General features: G+C 38.8%; 1 protein-coding gene across 1 annotated transcript in view; it reads right to left on the reverse strand.

Annotated features, from left to right (window-relative positions):
• Positions 1 to 2,543: 2,543 nt before the first annotated feature.
• The window catches only part of MTUS1 (microtubule associated scaffold protein 1), a 104,255-nt gene continuing 84,349 nt past the window's right edge, over positions 2,544 to 22,449 (reverse strand). Inside the window, exons 9-16 of the mRNA XM_081959252.1 lie at positions 16,354 to 16,420; positions 9,943 to 10,157; positions 9,311 to 9,416; positions 9,011 to 9,084; positions 8,081 to 8,176; positions 7,363 to 7,479; positions 5,833 to 5,930; positions 2,544 to 4,663 (exon numbers count right to left, since the gene is read on the reverse strand). Coding sequence (XP_081815378.1) covers positions 4,447 to 4,663; positions 5,833 to 5,930; positions 7,363 to 7,479; positions 8,081 to 8,176; positions 9,011 to 9,084; positions 9,311 to 9,416; positions 9,943 to 10,157; positions 16,354 to 16,420 — 990 coding nt within the window. The 3' untranslated portion in view covers positions 2,544 to 4,446. The remainder of the gene's footprint in view (positions 4,664 to 5,832; positions 5,931 to 7,362; positions 7,480 to 8,080; positions 8,177 to 9,010; positions 9,085 to 9,310; positions 9,417 to 9,942; positions 10,158 to 16,353; positions 16,421 to 22,449) is intronic.

Here is a 22,449-nt window from a genome sequence, read left to right on the forward strand (position 1 = left end):
AGCTGGTATCCTAAGTTAAGGACTACTTGCAATTTGTTTCCATAAGTATAAGCATCAGTGACGTGCGGTGAGGGTTATGGCTGGGGAGGCTGGTGATGTCATCAGGAAGGCGGGGAATGGGACCACGTGTGCAGCACACGTGGTCTCATTCTCCGCCTTCCTGAGTGAACATTAAGGGGACCGCGGCGTAGCATTGCTTCCTCCACCGGCACCAGTCCCTTTCACCCCGCTCAAGCCTTGTCGCCTGCAGCCACCGCCCGCCCTCGCTGCTCCTTTCGTTGCTTGCCCGCCCGCCTCTAAGGCACGCCAAAGCCTCCTTCGTCCCCCCCCCAGCGCGCACCATTTTTATTTCCCGCGACACCCCCCCCCCATTTTGGGAAAGCTTTCCCCATTGCCTGGGGGGTGAGGGGGGCGGCTCCTCTCCCCCCACTCCGTTCCTGCCTCTCTCCTCAGCCCCAAAGCTCCGTCCGCGCGACTCACTTCCAAGGCGGTGGCTGCTCCATCCCGCTCTGGCTCTGGAAGCGACCGAAGATCAGGCTGCGTCGCTCGCTCGCTCGCCGACTGCTTCGGCGCCATTCTGGCTACCTCCGTCCATCCGCGCCCGGGAGCTGCGGAGGCAGAAATGTTGTCGGCGCCTCCGGATGACGAACCAGTCGCTTGCTTTCGTCATCGGGAGGCCGATAACATTTCTGCCTCCGCAGCTCCCGGGCGCGGCCAGACGAAGGTAGCCAGAATGGCGCCGAGGCAGTCCGGTGGACGAGTGACCGAAGATCTCGCTGCCTCGCTCGCTCGCTCGTTTGCCCGCCGGACTGCTTCGGCGCCATTCTGGCTACCTCTGTCCATCTGCGCCCGGGAGCTGCGGAGGCAGAAATGTTGTCGGCGCCTCCGGATGACGAACCAGTCGCTTTCGTCATCGGGAGGCCGATAACATTTCTGCCTCCGCAGCTCCCGGGCGCGGCCAGACGAAGGTAGCCAGAATGGCGCCGAGGCAGTCCGGTGGACGAGTGACCGAAGATCTCGCTGCCTCGCTCGCTCGCTCGCTTGTTCGCCCGCCGGACTGCTTCGGCGCCATTCTGGCTACCTCCGTGCATCCGCGCCCGGGAGCTGCGGAGGCAGAAATGTTATCGGCCTCCCGATGACGAAAGCAAGCGACTGGTTCGTCATCCGGAGGCGCCGACAACATTTCTGCCTCCGCAGGTCCCGGGCACGGCCGGACGGATGTATATAATATTATATATATATAGTATATAATATTATATACTATTATTCCATGAAGAGAGGTGAGGCCCTGCCTCCCTTGCCTCTACTGACCGCACGTCACTGATAAGCATACACTCCTTCCTTCCTTCTCTCCTTTCTTCCACAGAAACAGCAGAGGAGAAAAAAAATCAGGGTGGGGTGAAGGTGAAGCATGAAGAAGGAAAAACTGAATTGAGAAAGTATATAAACAAAGGGGAAGAAATGACAAGGGGAAATAAATGAATTTGGCACGCTCTAGGCCTAATAAAAGGGTTAAAATTCAACTGGCAAATTCTTGCAAATTTTGTCTGCTAAGGAATCTGCACTTTTCAGCACTGCTGTCTGCAGTCATTTTCATACCCCATTTATTATTTTGTTTTTAAATCAGCAATTTAAAACACACCACTTTACACTCATATGCGCTTCTACATATAAGCTTATGTAGCCATAAAAGGCAAGCATTTTATATTTCCAAGTTATTATCCTCTAATCTTATATGGGATATTTACCTGTAGAAACCACTATCCATACACAATAGGTGGAGATCTATGACCCAATATATATCCCCAAGCTATGTCACAACGCTGCCACCTCATATTGACTTGGATGCCATTTATTGGCCTCCAAGGTCCCTTCAGTTCTATTCTGATGGATTGAATATATGATCTCCTCCACCATGCCTGGCTCTCCCTGGTCCTTGAAGACCCAGTTCTCAGAGACAAGGTCAGATGCATGAGATCAATGCTAAAATCCAAATGATTGGGAGGAGGGTGATTGCAAGATGGCCTCCACTATCAGATATTTTGTATGTTTATATTTCCTCTTACACATAGGGATCAAATGAACCTCCATAGAATTTGCAATTCTACTCCTTTTGAAACTCATCTGATTCTTGCATGTTTTCACCAGTTGTTCTGTAGTTAACCTAGAACTTAAATGAAATGCAAATTGAAATACAGCAAGAAACTCCACTGAGTGAAAATTTATAATAAAGCTCAGTGTTCTTTTCCCTAGTCTTGGAAGATATATCAACATACATCCTAGTATGGGAGATACTTTTTCATTACACCAGAGAAATCAAATGCATAATGTCTGCTAAATTAAAGCATTTTTTTCCAAGGGTTTTCTGAAATCTGAAAATTACTGTTTTGAGGTCTGCAACTCTAAGCCCAGTCTAAATAGAAACCACTTCGGTTTAAATGACTCACAATTTGTAAGGAAGGCTCTATATACACAACATACTTCATGTTAGCATTTATATAACTTTGGCTTCAGGGATTTGTTTACACTTAAAAAGGCAAGAGTTTTAAAGCAGTAAAAAAAATTATTTTAATTTTTGACACTCAATACATGTGATCAAATATGACCTTACCAAAGAAATAGATTGCTTCAAGACATATTTCTAAGCCAAATTTCAGCCTACACCAAATGTTCATGGTTATACAAATCAGTCTCTGGACAACAGTTTATTGAAAAGTGCTGGCATCTCTAGCTACAACAGCATGTACTGTTCCTTAAATGGGTTTGGGCAAGTAAAATATTCCATACACAATGCACAATTAAAACATTTTATCCTTGAATTTTTCATATTACCAAGTATAATATGCTTCCATAATTAAAGAATAACTAAAATCTTTCCCCCTTCAAGCCAACATTTTGCTTTCTAAACAAATATCTAATTTGACATTTTGTTCTCCCTGTTTACAGAAGATTATTCAAAGGTCCCCTTCTTTAATTTTATGAAAGAGACAAAGGAAATCTTGGAATATCATTGCCAACCTTAGACTAACAGTTAATCACTAAATAACAAAGAGATATCAGTTCATTGTTAGGTTGTATTAATAACAGACCAAACCATAGGATTTAAAAATCCCACCTATATCAGACAGCAGAGACAATTTTAATTGTATTAGAGCTCATTTGTACAAATAAGATATTTTAAATCTCAGAAAAATCCAAACTGAATAGGTCATTAACAAGAGCAGACATGCACAATGCTGTATTTAAATTTGCAATGCAGAATTAAATGCTACCCAAGAGATAAGTATCTTTCTATTACAAAACAAATTTTGTTTAATTCAAGGTGGTCAAAGAAAACCTATCAAATGAAACCGAGGGTAATGAATTCTGCAGCCAATGGGAAAATGTTAATAGATCTGTTACTGATGAATGTAATGAATAGATTGCTCCTTATAGCATTTACTGAATAAAGTGCACATTGATAAATTATCAGTTCAGTATATTACAAAGCAACACGATGCATTTCTATAGCCTCTTGCTTCTCTTAAAACAAGGACATCTGCATTGTTTTCCTCCTGAATGCAGTGCTCTGAAGCATTGCTATTTTGAGTCAGATAAGACCCTGTAGATACTGATACTAAATGTTTATATGTATGTTTGAATTCTCTACTACACTGATGTGCGTTTTTTGTAAAGGCTAAATTATATAGCTAAAGGAAAACAATTTAATTCTGACATATATCTGGAGAAGATGAAAAATAATATTTTGGACAATGTAATTATGCCTGGAAAGGAGATGATCAAACTCATTACATTCCACAATGAAACAGGTAAGACAATGAAACAGAAATAGCATTTCCTTTCAATCATTTACTAAACTGAAGTACAGAGATAAGAGAGAACATATAGTACAAGTGGCAGTTTCTCTTTAGTCCCAAGAAAGGGGGGAAAAACATTGATAAAACATGCATAATGAGAAAATTTTATTCATGAATAACATGACCCTAATTTCTTCTGTGTTTATCCTCTATCATATACATGGCAAAGGTGGTATGCTGCATCATTTATGCACACCCAGAGTCTCAAGAACTATCTATAATGAGGAACGTATTAAAAGTTGCAATCATTTATTTATAAGCCCCTGAGCAATTTTTTCCTAGAGTTAGGTGAAAAAGGCAAAAGTGAACAAGATATTTCTTGCTCTTTAAGTGCTTTGTGCAACAACTTTTCGAGAAGTTATTTCTGAAGTCCTTTTTCTTTAACAAGGATAACCACAGTTGCGTTTCCTGCTCCCGAAGAACCTTGAACATGTTATAGGTATTTCTCAATGCAGTTCTTTCCAGTTGTATTTCAGACACAGTGAAGCACACCTGCATTTTTATAGCTTTTTGCTCCCTCAAACCATGTTTTCAGTTCTGCAGAGTTTGAAGGAAATGCTTGAAGGGAGAGTGTCTCTTCACAATGGTGTCATCTGGGTGACACATTGGGGCTGGAGAAAGAGCTGGAATTTCTTGGTGACTGAAAGGCCAGTGGTGGAGTACCAGGGGAGAGTTTTCTTGGACTGCAAAGGTCCCCGTTGTGTAGCTTCCACAAAAGTTCTTCATTTTCCATCGATAGGCGTTTATTTACCTTGGATTCTTTCTCCAAAGATTCTTGCAAAACTGCTTGCTCAGTGGAAAGTTGCCTGTTCATTTTAAAAGAAAAATGATAAATGAGACCTTCTCACCTTCGAACAGATTTGCCCTATTCTTCTTTTAGAACATTTACAAGCTATAAAGGGTTCGGCTGGACAATTCTCCCCCCTTCTCTGGGGTGGAGGTGGGGGTGGTTCTTCCAGAACCTACAAACTCTCTATTGAATTAGCAGTAGATTATCCCCCTTTCAAAATTACAAACTTGGACAAATGAAGGCTTAGTTGAGCACAATAAAACCATCAACTTATTTCTTACTTTCTTCACTCTTATTGGTGCCCATCTATCAGTGGTGGGATTCAAATTTTTTTACTACTGGTTCTGTGGGCATGGGTTGGTGGGTATGGTGTGGCTTGGTGGGCATGGCAGGGGAAGGTTACTGCAAAATCCGCATTCCCTCAGCTGGGACTCAGGAAGCAGAGAATAGATGGGGCAGAGCCAGTCAGAGGTGGTATTACCAGTTCTCCGAACTACTCAAAATTTCCGCTACCAGTTCTCCAGAACTGGTCAGACCCTGTGAACACCACCACTGCTATCTATTAGAGGAAACTAATACTATTAGAGGAATAATATAATAACTGCAATAGGATTTTCTTCTCAAGATGCTTGTAGAATGTTTTTCTTCCAGATGCAAGAGATGATAGCAAGCAAAGAAAGAATTTTTTTTTTTAATTTGAACTTAAACTTTTGATAGTCCCCAGGAACATTATTTCACTGTACTGACCTTCAAAAAATACATTTACTTTTATTTGAATTTTAGTCCCACTTTATTATACTAGATTTAGAACAGCTTGTATCATGGCTTTATCTGAATATATCAATGATATTAGGGTCAAATGCGTACTTCCCCAGAGTGAGCTTTAGTGCGGCTGCAGTGTGACCATGACTGAATTGTAATTTTAAATGGGCCAGAGGAGAAATGTAATTAAGTATAAGAGGAATCATTATATTTCTCTGTTTAATTAATTTAAATAGCATTCAAGTTTATTTACTGCAACTATATTTATTCACCCTGGCCCTCTTCATTTTTTAATTACTATTCTTGACATGTCACTCAAAGTCCAAGGCAATTCTGGAAAACGTTTGCATGCACTCTGTTGTAAATTTCCCCCATGAAGGATAGGTTAGAGATTGGCCAGCTAGGGTTGAGCTTTTAAAATACCTGGAAAGTTCCATATGTTTGTCCATCCGAGCTTTTAATTCTTCATTCTCCTGTTGAACTTTTCTCATTTTCTCTACCAGGGTAGTGTTGCTCTCCACCTTGGATAAAAAATCAAATTGCACATTTTTGTTTGTTTGTTTGACCAACACAAAGGAATACTGCGCCAATGCATCAATGTTGCTAATCCTGTGAAGCATTTTTGCCAATTACAATTAAAAAGTTGCCCCAAATTGTCTATTTATAAAGTGTAACCTAACAAACTCTGTTAGTATCTTGCCCCTGACAAAGTACACTACGTATAGTTTTTGACTTGCTACCAAACAAATATTTTCAATAAATCCCCAAAGACTGACAATTATTTAAATGGATTTAGTTGAATTTAACAGGCCTAGGCTCTTAATTTAAAAATATAGGAGAAAGAGTTAAGATTCAGTTTATTCCTAGTTTATCATGGGTATCTATTTAAGAGAGTGATAGTCCAGTTCATTATATATTCTCCAGTTATGCAGTGCATACACAGATGTGTATGCAGGGAGTGGGCAAGGAGAAGAGAATGAATGGAAGCTGGGATTTAAATATAATTGTAGCTGTGGAAAACTATCATCAGAAACCTTCTGATCTATTTAAAAGACATCAAGCAGATAGATGTAAGCTCTAAAAAACACCAGAACCCATCTGAGAAGATGGGAAACATCCAGTAATTCTAATTCCCACCAGAGTTTGTACTGTAGTACAAGGACAAAAATAAAATAAATTCAGGACAAGTATCCAATAATCTAGATAACCTTTTATATGATGGTATTTGGAAACTTCTATATTGTTAAGTTCCTAGAGTACTTGTTTGGCTTAAATATTTTGTCCTCATCAACAATGTCTATTAGAACAGACACTTATAGCATGATTCTTTTAAGTACAAGCCATGAATACAAAATAAAAATATGACTCCTATAGTTTGAATAATAATTTTGGCCCCAAGACAGGGCATTTTAAGCTCAAAAATCAGTTAATTAATGAAAATAATTCTCCTTTCTGATTAATGAACAAGAATTCTCAAGACAACTAATTATCGTTTTGTTCAAGTTGTATGAAAGCAAGAAATAATTTATACTGCATATTTTAAACATTCAGAGAACTGTGTTTTATCTCTGTAATATTTAACCAGCAATGCTTATATTGCGGGGGGGGGGGGGGGGGGGGGGAGGCAAAGTGGAAAGAAAATCACCATAGTTGGCCTCCAGGCATATTGCAGATTCCTGGCTAATAATGAAATCTGAACCAGCAACTTCAATTTTAGCTAGTGTAATGGGCAGGTTTTACATGGGATCACAAGCCTGTGCTAAAAGCTTATCGTCTCTCAAGATTAATCTTCCTTCCTGAAATTAGTTACAAGCTAATTTATATGTATTTGTCCCATAGTAAAGAACATTTTTGGTGCCTGTTCCCAATTTCATACTTCAGTGATTTAAGTCTTTTTGCATTATCAGCACAAAAATGAGATTTTGGAGGCCAGCACTTCAATGCAAAACTCACCAGCTTTTCCATCTTCAATAGTTTGTTATCTTGCTGGTGCAATTTCTCATTCTTGATCTCAAATACTGCTTTCAAACTTTCCAGTTCTTGTTCCAGATACATAATCTGAGGATTTTTCTGAAAAAATTTATGCAAAGATGTTTAGGAAGGCCCCTCAACACTGCCATGTGTTTTAAATTAGGTGTATGATATATTGACTGGCTATGGATTTTCTTCACCATCGTGGGAGCAAGGGATACGGAAAAATATAGATATCTGCAAACCACCATAGAACCCTTCAGAAGTACTTGCATTGAATGGAGAAATTTATGAAAGTGGTATTTGTATTGGCTGCAAATATCCATGCATTGCCCAATTCCAAATAATGTTACTTTTGTAATTCCGCAAGGATTATGCTATGCTGAGTGATATCTTTTCTGGAATTTTGGGAGTTAGAAGTCCACAGATCGCACAGAGGCCATAGTTGCCCACACCTGTTTTAAGGGATGAAACTGGTGCCTTAAGCTTCTGCAAACTTTACACAGTCCCTAATTTCCCCCACCCAACACAAAATATAGTACATTTATAGTCTGCACTCTATGAAAGCATTAAATCAATTGCAGCTTCTGGGCCATGTTTTTGCACCCAGTCACAGGGTTTGAAAAGTGCCTGATGCCTGTGAAAGATTTCTACGTTTATAACAATATTTACAATATATAGTATCCAATACCTTACTTACAGAGTTTGCTTTTTCTTTGGCTATTCGTTTTTGTTCTTCCAACTTGAGCTTTTCATTTAAGGAATCATTTTCACTTTGTAATTCAGCAATTTTTTTCTGCAACATTAAATATAGTTCAATATAACAATCAAGCCTCTAACACAGGAGTGTCAAACTCATGGTCCGCAGGCTGGATCTTACCCGTGGGGTGCTTAGATCTGGCTGGCAGGGCCGCCCTAGAAATAGGGCCTGTGGTGCCTCTGCTAGTGAAAATGGAGCTTGGGACCGTTTCACTGGCAGAGCACTGCAGGAGACCCCTGCAGGCATCCTGAAACAAGTGATGTTGAGTTGGCCACCCCCCCCCCCCCTGGTCAAACACAACCCTGATGTGGTCCTTAATGAAATCGAGTTTGACACCCCTGCTCTAACATAAAGCCAGGAATTATTTTAAAAAATACTATCAGAATAAAGGAAATTGGTAGAAGTCAGAAAAAAATATATGTGCTAAGATTCTTAATACTATTAGCTGGGCACCAGAGTGATACAATCTGTCAAACCAATCAGTATAAGCTTAATAAAAACTAAAGTGCTGTGCTATATTAATAAGGACTAAGTATAAATGTTAGATATTCACCCTGTATACCGTGGTTTCCACTCAGGTCCTCTGTTCTGGTGGGAGGTTTAAGCCTATTGGTTGAGAGGTCTGACAGCTCCCTATAAAAGGGCTGCTGTCAGACCAAACAGTTGCTGGATCGTTCTCACTTGTAATTAATAAAGAGCTGTTGTTGCGATAAGCCTGTGTCTGCCTTCTTAATACCCAATCTAACAATAAATATGGACTTTTTAAAGAGAGGAAAGTAAAGGTAAATTTTTCAAATAGTGGAGGCACATAAAATCTTGAAATAATTCATAGAAGTGTCTATGTATTAACAAACTGGGGAAAATTCAGACCTCCAATTCTTCTTGCTTCTCATGGAAAGATTCTTCAAGTGACTTTCTTTCTAATTCATGGGTAGCCTTGAGTTCTGAAAAAAAATTAGAGGTTTATTACGAGGTAAGGTTCCCTAACATGCCTTTATTATAAGTTAAGTTGCAGTAGCAAAAGATGAGGTTACATTTTAGTTAGAAGTAGAAAAATCCTGTATATATAGTAAAAAAAAAATTCTCTATCAGGTTTTTGAATGATTTTAGATTTCTTTCTAAATATAACATCCTTAGTTATAATCACAGGAAAGAAATGAGACAATTTACCTGAACAAGAAGATTCATACTCCTTCTTCAACTCTTCTATCCTTTCTGCATGGCTGGTTTCAAGTTCTAGCTTAAAATTTTCATGTGTTATATTCAAGTTGTCAACCTAAAAAGTAACAATATTTAGGGTGTGTGCATATAAAAATACTTATTTTGGGATAGGTGTGGTTCAGTCATTCCTTCTCAGACCTAGGAAGCAAGCAGTGGCAAGCTACTTCCAAAGACATGTCAAGAAATCTGCAAGAACTTCTCCTAGCAGTTTCCAGGAATCAACACTGACTCAAAAGTATGCATGTATGCATGTATGTATACACACACACACCAAACTAACTCTACAAGTGTTCCACAAACCCAACATAGCTTTTTATAGGGCTTTGACTTAACATAAATTTCAACACGGTTTGCAACATGAGGCCATCCTAGAAGGCTGTTGCATTTCAATAAACGTCTTAACTTTACTGCAAAATGAATAATAAAATGGACTCTGTGAAGACAGACATATCTATACACTTTTAAACTTCACTGCCGAGATTCCAGAGGAATGCATTAATATAGAAACAAACCTTGATTAAAGAATATTACAACAAGCATTATGCTAAATAAATGCTCCCTCTAACGCCAGCTCCACTAACCTGCTCCTGAAGTTGTGCTTTGTATTTTTCAGCTTCTTCTATGCAGATACTCTGAAGTTTTTCACACTCAGCTGTGTAGAACTGTTTCAGCCGCTCTTCCAATTCCAATACATCACTTTGGTGCTGTTGGTTCAACTTCTGCACAAACCCTTCATAAGCTGCTTGCAATTCAGTTCGGTCTTTCTCCAACTTCTCACAGGCAGCGGTAGTACTGACTTGATATGACAAATAACAATAATTTCCTCTTACAATCAAGTAGTTTCACAAACACATCTTTGGCGTTTACAATTCTCCCCCCCCCCCCAAAGAATATCCTCAACACAATAATTTCAAACAAAGTTTGCAGTAAAGAGATAAACAGTGTACTGAGGGTTTATTTACTGAAGGTTAATTATTTCAGGTTTAACCCTAAACATGTCTGGTTTAAAAGACAGTTGGACAGCAGCTAATAGAAATACCTTTCCAGAAAAGTTGAAAAGCTACTGACAATCTAGGCCAGCACATAAAATCATATAAATCATCCCACACTCTTTCCAAAGCCATAGCATCTGCATCCAAAACAATAGTGTTGATTCAAGACATGTTTAGCAAGATAATAGAGGTTTTTTTTTTAACCAAAATCTTTCCCAGTGCTATCAAGTTGCTTAAAATAGGATTTGAGCTTTGTCCCTGGAAAGCACACTGTCTATCTACAGTAAATGATATCTACAGTAAATGATATTCTTGCCTTGTGGGATCCATTCAATTTCTCAGAAGTTTCCAATACTATTGATCTGATCTTACTACTAATTACAAGCAATGGTCCCAGCCTGTTTAAGATTCAGAAACCAATGTTGGGGAATCTATCCATGTATTGCAAGTGTTCAATTCTTTGTCATATTCTTTTACACCTTTGTGAAACTGCTGGGAGAAATTACTAGGTAATGAAACATGAGGATTTTTCTTACCTAGCAGAATTCTCCCTCCCCTACCCCAAAATATGAAGCCCTAGATCTCTAGGAGGGGTTCCCACCCTCTGGGCTGCAGTCCATTACTGGGCTGTGGCCTATTTGGAACCGGGCCACGCGAGAGGTGGGCCAGCGCACACGTGCAATTCCACATACATGTGCATCAGGCTGGTGCTAATGTGTGCCCACTGCTTGCATAGTCCGTTCCCCCTCTCCCACCCCAGCTGGGCCATCAAGGTGCAAAGATTGGGGTCTGCTGATCTAGCAGAAGTCCTGAACCTTAGAAGATCAGCTACATTAATCTTCGGAGCTCTTGTTTTGTATTCCTCTAAGAAAAGTTACACAGACAGATAAAAGAGTGTCTTTTTGGATAAAAGTCTTCAAACTTTTAAATTATTATATCTTTTTATACTGCTTTTGCTTTAGTTTTCGTGGTGGGCTGCTTTACTGCCTAGCTTTTATGCTTTTCTGGGCAAAAGTATGTACATACCAACACACATACATTGATTGACAAGAATAAACATTTTAAAAGCTGTCTTGAAAGTTTCCAACTTGGTAGCCATTCTTGAGAACCTGACGTCTTCATGATTTCCATGAACATTTCCTGCACATTTTCTTCACGGCCTACATATATGGAGGAGGGGGTACCTGGTCTTCCCCAAATCTCTAGCTTTTTAAACTGTGGGATAAAACTTGAACTTTTGTTTTCAGTGTAGGTTTTCAGCCCTGAAATTATCAGCATGCATCAGCCAGATGTCCTAAACAGGAACAAATCTCACACGGGGCACCAAACGGTCTAGTGCTATAGAAGCAGAAGTTGAAAAACACCTGGAGGGCGCTCCCTGCACTTGATTATTGGGGATATTATCAAAAACATCTGGAAGGGTCCAACTTCCCGAAGAAGAAAAGAAGTGGACATGAAACAATTTCATCATCCTGGGAGGCTTTCATATCTTTCCAGAATGAAATTCCATGCATATTAAAGAATAAAAAATACATTACAAAAGTTGAGGTCTTAAAAAAAAATCGGATGCAAAAAGCTAAAACTATGCTTATTTATTTCAAAAGGCACCAATCCAACCCCAAATAAGTCAGATTGTTTGCAGGCCAAAAAATTTTGAGTTGTGGAAATTCTTTTGCCTCTTCACTAGGGAAACAGAAAATATTGCTTGGCTTAATAACCAGCCATCGTGGTTCCTAGTTATCTGTTCCATTAAGAACAGATGAAGGAGGATTAGGAAAGGGAGGGTTCCTTCATTTACCATGGAAACTGAAAAAGAAAACATGACTATCACCTGCAGTTTAGACAAAAGCCTTGCTGTTTTTTAGCTTCTCTAAACCAGAAAACAAATGGGGGGGGGGAGAGGAAGAAGAACACGTATGGTGCTGGATGACCTTTTGCTAGAGAAGGAAGGACATCTGGCTTGGCAAAACAATTTCAGGACAGGACAACTATCTGAAAAAAAAAGTCAACAGAGCTTTTAACTATAATTGAGCTTACTCAAGGACCTGCTCATAGCAGAGCCAATAGTCCTTTTTCAAGAAGATACCAAATAGAAAATGCCAAAAGTAATCCAGACAAGAAGCACAACCAGGAGTGCTACATCTATTGTTATATTATAAGGTAACATTAACAAAATCTTCAAAGACTAAAAGTATTTCTCCTTCCTTTCCTTTTATGCTCTGAAAAACTAAAGAATGTCTCTTCTGAAATATTTCCAACACATTTCCCACCTCTCTTCTCTGAGCTGAGATAGCTTTTGCAGGCCGGATGTTCTATCTGTGGCTCTCCCTCCTGCCTTCCAACATCATTCCCAATATCATTACACTAGGTGTAAGTGCATTTGGCATTACCTTTTCACAGGAAAACCTGTGTCAACTCACACCTTCCACACTGACAGCTTAAACTCACTAATACACAAACCAGTGCTTCTACAGCACTGAAAAAAGGAACTTACAACTATTTTTCACACTTACTACCATTGCAGTATCCTAATAGTCGTGTGATCAAAATCTAGACGCTTGGCCACGGACTCATATTTATGATGATTGCAGGATCCTGGGGTCACATCAGGGACGTGCGGTCAAGGGAGGCAGGGGAGGCAGAGCCTCACCGCTCTCATTATGAAAAGAAAAAAAAAAGGAAAAAGGGAAAAGGCACACGTGGTCCCATTCCCCGCCTTCCTGAGTCAACTTGAAGGGGACCACGGAGTGCGGTCCCGCCGCTCGCGCTCCGCAGTCCCCTTCATGTTGACTCAGGAAGGCGGGGAATGGGACCATGTGTGCTGAGGATGAGGCAGCCTCAGCCTTCTGCACACGTGGTCCCATTCCCCGCCTTCCTGAGTCAACATGAAGGGGACCGCGGACAGCCTCCTGAACACCTGGTCCCATTCCCCGCCTTCCTGAGTCAACATGAAGGGGACCGCGGACAGCCTCCTGCACACGTGGTCCCATTCCCTGCCTTCCTGATGACGTCACCAGCCTCACCAGCCATAAACCTCACCGCACGTCACTGGGTCACATGATCCCTTTTGTGACCTTCTGATAAGCAAAATCAATGGGGAAGCCAGATTCACTTACTAACTATGTTACTAACAGTAATTCACTTTAAAACGGTGGCAAGGTCATAAAATGGGGCAAAATTCACTTAACAACTATCTCACTTAGCTACAAAAAGTTTGGTCTCAATTGTGATCCTAGGTACTCAAGGACTACCTGAAAATAGTATTTTTTCCCAAGACTGACACCACTTTTAATTTCTAAGACAAATGAATGGCCAGAAAAAAAGCTCAATTTGTCAAAGGGTAATATGAATATACATTTTCAAATCTTTGTATCATGCTACAACTTCAATGAGATCTTATACTTATAAAGCTCATTTAGTTATTTCTACCACCAGCAAGTTGCAGAGCACATATGCAATTATGCCCTAGTTGAAGCCTTTTGCCTCGGTCTTGATCCTTCAGCTATGTAAGAGCAAAGAAGAAATAACTCTACCGTGTAAACAGCTCTATCATGTAAACTGGTGACCAAGGTTCACCAATTCCTCATAATACTAGAATTAGCTATTTAAAATCTCATGATATTTTACTGTTTCCCAGTTTTCAAAAATGTTTTTATGGTCATTTGAATGCAGTTGGCTCATAAGCCTTTGAAACATTATTTTAGCGTATTTTCAAATAAACACCAGAACATAAACTCAAGACCATTTGCCATAAAAAAGCACACATAACAGAACCTGTTCTAGTATATAAAACTAGACGTAGACTAGATTGGAACATGTAACAAGTTTTAAAATTTATTTTCAAATACATATACATTTTTATATTTATTTTTAGGGAAGTTCTTATAGGCTTTTAGGGAGACACCTAAGCTCCAGCTATTTCCTTGGCCCTTGGGGGTCAGATGTTAAGTCTCTAATTGATGAAGATTTCACTCTAATAGCCAACCTACAGCTTTAATATATTTTAATGAAATATGTGTTTAAATTGACTATGGGTTCATTTTTGTATGCCACTTAGAATCACATGACTTGAGTTAGGCAGCCATATAAATGCCTGAATGAATACCTAAATAAAATGGACTGTCACAATCAATTACTTTGAGGTCACTGATATAAGTGCTGTGGTGTTGTCCACAATAAGATCTTTTCAGGTGACCAGAAGATAATTCAATTTTCATTCACGGTGAGATTCACAAGTAAAAAAAAAAGCTCCTTTCCCTCCATCAGTCTAGACTTCCCATACTTCATGTAAACATGACACCACATCAAAGGTGATACACGCACTCTCATTGTGCCATTCTTGCTGTTCATTTTATAATTCAGAATGGTCACAAAGAATCTGTTTTTTTTCAAAAGACAGAAAAGACTTGATTGTTTTTTAAAGTTGCCATCCCTGCCTAATGCTTAATCCGTTGACCAAAACTGGACAATGTTTGTTGCTCAACATCCTTATATTATCAATGAAAAAGGGTATAAGAGAAGAGAGAATGACCTCCGAGATCCAACAGAAAGAATCATACAATACTCTGCTGGTACAAAGTGAAACAGTAAGAAACCATGTCTAGCTAGCAAAGCCAACGTTCAATTCTCCCATGTATATAATTGTATTATTACCACTTGAAAAATAATCCCCTTAAAAATTTTATGCTTATGCATGATTTACATAAAAATATTTTCAATATATTAATGATCCAAAGCAGAGAAAGCTTTGTTATCTCATCTATTGTATGCTTTTAGTAGTAAGAGTAAGCTTTCCATGCCAATAATTGATAATATATGAATCATCTTAGATGTGTTAAGGTACAGTAACATTTCTTGAATCTGTCACCCTCCACCATGTCTTGCTATCTCCAAATAGGTCCAGCCATATGTCCACAAATGGTGGAATTGTAGTCCACGTGCAATGAGCCATCAAGTTAGAGAAGGTCATGTGAACAATGGTAAAAAATATAACCACTGCTTAAAATTGCCTTGAAGTTACTTGTAGTAGTCATTGCTCTCATAATAAAATATCTGAAATTACAAGGGACTTATAATCACATTTCACAATCAATCAACTTATAGAGCAAATTGCTTAAGTGTTTCACATATGTGATGTCACTGCCCCATTCCATTAATCCGTAAAATAGGTCAGCCTCAGTTCTGTATTCTGAAATTGTCAGCAACTTGCCCTAGGCCAGCTAACGAGGACATAGGTACGTTATAAAGCAAAGCCAATTTTATTCTCTTACCCATAATGTTACAATCTGCTTATAACAATATTAAATATACTAAAGCTATTTGTTAAGATGAAATGCTCCTCTGGCACATTTAAGCTGGATCTAATTTTGGACCATTGTAAGAATTTTATGATTGTCTGCCTTGAAGCAGTTAATCTGTTTATCTTAACTGATGTTTTCTTAGTTTCTTGTTAATTTTAGTTTACTGTGAGAGCAGGCTGGGAGTGATTCACCACTATGAATAAAATACAGCACATAACCATTGTTTTCTCATTGTCAAGAGGGAAAGTAATACCTGTTATACCATTTAAACCATGGTTGTCTAACTCTGGCAACTTTAAAACTTGTGGATTTCAACTTCAGAATTCCACAGTCAGCATGACTGGCTGGGCAATTCTAGGAGTTAAAGTCCACGGGTCTTAACCTTGTCAAGGTTGGACACCGCTGATTTAAACCAACAAAACGAAAAACATGGATCTCATCATCCACTTTCCTCACAGTGGATTTTTGGACCATCAGGGACATGTTTCCAGAGAAAATTCTCTGGAAACCAGATGACCTCAGGGTCATACAATCAAGAATCTGGAAAAATGGAGACCACGAAGATCTGAACAAAATGGGTGGGATGAATGGGAGGGGGTCTGAATCTGCTGAGTCAATTCTACAACCTCTTATGGCCCTGCTTTGTTGCTCCATTTATCATTTTAAAAAAGGAAGGAGGATAGCATTGATTAACACTTACCCAGATCTCCACGTAGGTTGAGAAGTTCCAGTGATAACTCTTTACGGTGGGAAAGGACTTCTTCTCTCTGTGGGAAAAACACAGCAGAGATACATACAATGTTATTGGGGGGGAAATATCTTTCAGTAGTTATATTTGCAGGCTATCTGCTAAATGACAGGAGCTGGGGCATAAGGGGGAAGATGCCAAGATAAAAGTCATCCACGATAACAGTTTTTTTAACACTGGAAAAACACAGAAGGTTCTAAGATAAGGAAGCAGATATGTTTAAATAAAGTTTTCACCTCTTGTTAAGTACTTTAAAGTCAGCAAGAACTTAGTTTTCAGGTTAAGTGTGGATACTCTTAGGATTAAATTAGCAATTTCTAACTTGCATTCAACAAACTTGTACGACCTTTTATTCATAACTTTGAGGGCCACACAGGAGTGAAAAACAAACTGCAAAGTACTTTATAACAAAGGTAAATATAGCCTAACAAAGCCCAATTGCTAAAGTTGGTGCCCTTTAAACATTCCAGAAGAATCCACGTCCTTTTCTGCCTACTTCTGACTATTGAACTAGTTACAGAAAACAAGCAGTCCTACCCCCCCCTCCCGAATTTATAAGGTGCAATGAACCCTCTGTTGCCTCCTTGCAATCAACTGCTTGGAGAGCTTAATATTGCAGAGATATCAAAATCCAAGCTCCCTGCTGCGGGAAGCATTTCACCTTGCTTGCAGCAAACCACTGCTGAAAACTCCTTGACATTATTCCAAAAGAAAACTACAGGACAAATACCAATTACCTTTTTTGCAGCACATGGAAAATGCAAGCACACTTTGCTGCTAGAGCAGCCCATTGTACAGCTTCGGTCCCCAGCTTGTCTTCTGTCCCCAGCATATGCAGGCAGGAGAGTGTACAGGTGGCAAGCAATACCACAAAGCAAACTGGTTGGGCCACATTTAACTCACAACCAGATCGTACTCCATTGGCCACTGCCTCAGCTCGACTTTATCATGCTTTGCAGTTTACCGTAGTCCTTCTACTGGTCTCTCCCAATACAGATACACACTTACTGCAGCCTCTGCACTTGGCACCAGCAGCTACTGATTACTTAAAGCTACAGCTCTTTCGTTTCTGAAAAATGAGAGCCAGACATTACTAAGATCGATTGCCACTTACTCAAATATCAGTTGGTATAATGCCTGGGAGGGAGGGGTTGGGGTAGGGAAGGAGGGAGAGAAAACATCCTCCTGACCACCTCTATGGATAATGGATTTTATTTTTAGCTTTTCTGAATTAGTTATTCCAGAGCTTTTACTCTTAATTTATTAGATAGGCTGGTGGGGAAATGAGATGATGTGAGCTGAAAGGAGGAAAAAGAAAGGAAGAAACTTTGCCAAAAATTTGCTTTATGCTTCTTGTGCTGTTCTATTGAGGATACAGCAGCAAATGAAAGTGATATAATCCTTTCAGGAGCTTCTCATTGGGACAGTGGGAGTGAAAAGAGCAATGTGAAGAGAGCCTTCAGAGCCTTCACTCAATATTTTAGCCTCAGTTCCATAGATACTCTCAGCTCTAGGTTGTATAGTTTAGTGGTTAAAGCATCAGATTAGAAAACAAAAGACTGTGAGTTCTAGTCCTATCCTAGGCATGAAGCCAGCTGGGTGACCGTTGGCCATTCTCTCTCTGCCCTAGGAAGGAGGACAGGAAAACCGAAGAGACTTGTCCTGATAGTTGCCAGGAATGAACAGTGACTCAAAGACACAGAATAATAATAATGTTAAAAAGGTGAAAGCCTTGAATTGTTCTCATGAAGGAGTCAAATCCAGCCTTGCATTTGCGGCCTAGATTAATGTGAGGATTTGGCCACCAAGAATCTTTTTCCTTCTCTAAAGGACTAATATGGTGCTTTGGTATTTAAAGATCAGGATATATATTGCATCAGTATTTATTCTGAATACTTAAGCAGTACATTGCAAAGCATGGGAGCTCCTGCAATCACATTAGGGCTATTAATAGAGTGGCTTCTTATTGGCTCTGAAATGTTTGAATAGGTTGTCTCAGATCACACTATAATCCATGAAAAATTATGCAATATAATGTCATTAGTCTTGGAGGTTTTATAAAACTTCCTGTTATTTGGCAAATAAATAAGTTTTCTCTGCTTCTATTCCTAAGGAATATATAGGCAATATTAAAACAAGAATATTAATGACTTATTTACATGGACTAGAATGCACAAAGGAGGATTGTATGCACAGTCTAAATTCTATATATCTTAATTTTATTAACAGTCTAAATTTATAAGTAATGAGTGTACAAGAAAATAAGGTAGTTCAATTCAAGACACAGGAAGTACTCTGCAAATAGACAAAGCAGAAAGCCACACCTTGAAAACATACTCCTTATTTTTGAAATATTTATTTAACTGCAAATTAGTTTAAACCCACAGAGAGAAATCCACATCTGATAACTGATTAGTCAGTCAGGGGCTCTTATCAATTCTAGATAAAAGCAACAATTCTCATTGTTTAGGAACAGAGCTCCATTTCTTAGGCTAAGAAGAATTTATGTTAAAATAAGGACTATCTGTTTAGAAGGCCAACAAGTCAGATAATCAAAATCATTGATTCAAATACTATGCTTGAACAAAAAACCCTCTAAATGACTCAAAGAAACCAACTTAATCAAACCTATCAGTGGCTATTGATGGATCATCTGAGCAGCAACCAAAGCAACTAATATTAAAGGACCCCCCAAACCACCCCTATTTGTTTAATGAAAACATAGACAGTGCGATGAATGGAGCAGTATGAAAATGAATGCTTCATAGATTGCTATAATAACTGGGAACTTTAAATTTAATTTAACAGTAATTTAAATTAAATTAACAGAGGGCCGTTTAGCAAGGAAATGTGCCAAGACAGTGGCCTGGAAGAGGGGTTAAAAAAACCCCGACCATCCTCCATTTTAACAATAAGTGTGAGGGGAGGGGAGGAGAGTGCCCTTAACAGCTTAAAAGTTCTGGTTTTGATCATTATTCCATCTACTTCTTTCATTATTGACATTATGCAAAATACGGGAGAACCCTTTGCCCCAGGATCAGAAGCGTATAATTGTATGTTTCAATATCAGTTTATTTATTTTACAGGATTTTTAGGTTGCTCTAATCACAACTGATTCTGAATGCCATACAACTTCCCTCCCATAATTTGATTTAAGCAAAACAAAATATCATTACAAAAAAATCAGAAGGGTTAAAACAACAAAGTAAGATCCTAGGATTAGTTTGCAATCCTCCTCTCCCCAATTAAAAATGTTTCTACTGCTAAGAGCATAAACACCTCATTCTATATTTCAAAATTTGTTTAAACAGCCAACTCTTCCAATATTTGTGTTTCTCAACTTTGGCAACCATAAGATGTATGGACTTCAATTCCCAGAATCCCAGGAGTTGAGATCCACACATCTTAAAGTTGTCAAGGTTGTGAAACACTCTTCTAAAACTCTCCCAAAGCCAACAAGGATAGGGGCCATTCAAATGACTGGAGAGATATTCTAGGGATGTAACATCATTAAAATTGTTGATCATTTATCTCAATTACTGTGATGTTTTTAAAAACATGTTTTGGTTTTCCATTTATTTACTGCCCAGAGAACTGTAGTTACTGGGAAATTAAGAAATATAGTGAATAAAACACAGCCAAATTATACTCTCTTTGTATGGATTAGCAGATTCATAGCAAAGGGATTTAATCATTTCAAAAAACAAATGGGATAGAGACATTCTCATAAAAACAGAATTGTCTTATTTTGGCATTTGTTCCAGGGTCATTCTGACAAGTTGGCTTCTGACAAGCAGAGTCAGTTGGGAAAGCCAAATTTGTTTAATGACTGCATGATTCACTAAACAACCGGTGATTTACTTTACAACCATGGCAAAATTGGGCGTCACTTGCTTATCAAATGCCTTGCTTAGCAAGGGAAATTCTGGTCCCAATTGTGATTGTACATCAAGCACTACCTGTATGTATTTCAGCTGAAATCTCATAGCTATTCCTAAGCAAAGCCATGTGCATCAATTTGTAGGGAGAAGTAAAATGCTAATTTAGTGGCTTCATTTTTACAGGCAGAATTAGCCTTGTTCACAATCCATACAACTACCTACTGCAGTGTAACTACTGGACAATGAAGTGACAAAAGGTATTTTGTTTGAAAGACATTGTGAAAGGGCATTTTCTGCAAATCAGACTCAAAGAGATGCTCATTCCCAGTTAAAGGGAATCAATGATGCCTTAACAATGCAATCCAAAACCAATCCAAAACCATTCAACCTTTCCTTCTTCCCATACCTGGAACTGTTAACTCCTGTATTACTTCTACCTAGTTTTACTAAACCGGATGGATCTTTCTGGAAAGAAATGGGATAGAAACGGCTAAGGTTCTTTACATCCTGTCAAGAAGAAAATACCATTGACACCAGGAATACTTTTCTGAAGGAAACCCAACATTATTCCTATAGCTTCATTGCTGTAGGCAGTGTGTTGTTATTCAACTTCAACACTAGGAGGCCCATTTCTATCATATGTTATTGGATGATAGAATGATGTACCACTACCACAAACTAATTGTCCTGCCCATTTCTATCATATGTTATTGGATGATAGAATGATGTACCACATTAGGTAGTGGTACATCATTCTATCATCCAATAACATATGATAGAAATGGGCAGGACAATTAGTTTTCTTTTTCCTGTGTGTGTAAAAAGCATTGTCATATCTCATGTAAACAAAGTACTTCTGCATTTGTCTAAGATCCTTAACTATTGATCATGTTTGGTTAGATTTCTGTTTCTGTGTATGACAATCACTGAATGTTTTTGTTCCCTTACATAGTAACAAGAAAACTAGGTTGAAATTTATGAATAAAAAATGGTGAAAGGTGCACAAATGGCCTAATTTTTAATGGCTGCTCCAGTAACCTCTTTTAAAATGATAGTAGTAAAACAGACAACCCCAAGTACTTGAAGACACTTACCACTTCTTTCTTGTAGCTAGGTAGGGCATTCAAAATGGTTAATTGATCAAATCCCAAGGCATGGCAAAGTTTTGCAAGTCTGCAACCCATGAACTGTAATATAATTATTGATGAAGTACACACTATGAAAACTGAATAGCTCAATAAATTCATGGGCCTTTAATATTAATCACAGAGGCCTGACGTATATAATTTCAAGATTAAAGCCAGATCCATGCTCTTTCTTGATGAAGAGGCTGTTATATATTCCTAAAAGGCTTTTCAAGGAAGTAAGCATTTACATTTGGACAGTTTTATAGCCATGGTTTAATTAAAAGAGTATGTTTAAGCAACAACGGCCCTTCTTCAATCTTTCCCTTGAGTCAAGGTAATGAAAAGACTATGACATCAGTAACCATGACAACAGAAGTGTCACTAATGCTACACTGTGACCTCATTAACTTTTTCAGTAGAAGATTCAACACTTGTTCTTTTAAAGATATGGTAACACAAGAAATAACTTTTTAAACAGGTGTTTCTAGCAACAATTTTTAAAAAGTGGTAACTTTTTCTGAATATTTTTCTTCTTGATGATCAAAGGTTGACTTCTGTAATAATGGTGTCCTTGGCAAAATCATGTTAAAAATATTTCAGGCATGCTGTCTTTTGGGAAAACTAAACAGATTTACAATGTTCAATATGGTACTGGCATGCTGAATTAAATAAAAAAAACTACAACTAGCTTCAAAACTGAATTGTGACTTATAAAAATGCAATACTCTGATTCAAGGTTATAGAAAATCAATGTCCTACATCAGGGCTATCAAACTCATGTTGTCAAAGTGGTGTCATGTGATGTATCGGGACTTTCCCCTCCGTTGCTAAACTGGGCGGGGCCATGGCCAGCACGTGACGCACCTGGCCCGTGAGCCGCCAGTTTGACGGCCCTGTCCTACATGAAAAAAACCTCCATGAGATCTTAGCACTAATTGTTTTACCCGCCTCATTTTCACAAATCAAAGAGATGTTAAAAGAATAGGATTCTAGGTAACATTAAGTCAGAAGGAGTCTTAATGTCACGTTTTCCCAACTAA

The sequence above is a fragment of the Natrix helvetica genome (genome assembly GCF_964273705.1).
Source record: "Natrix helvetica genome assembly, chromosome: 7".
Taxonomy (NCBI): domain Eukaryota; kingdom Metazoa; phylum Chordata; class Lepidosauria; order Squamata; family Natricidae; genus Natrix; species Natrix helvetica.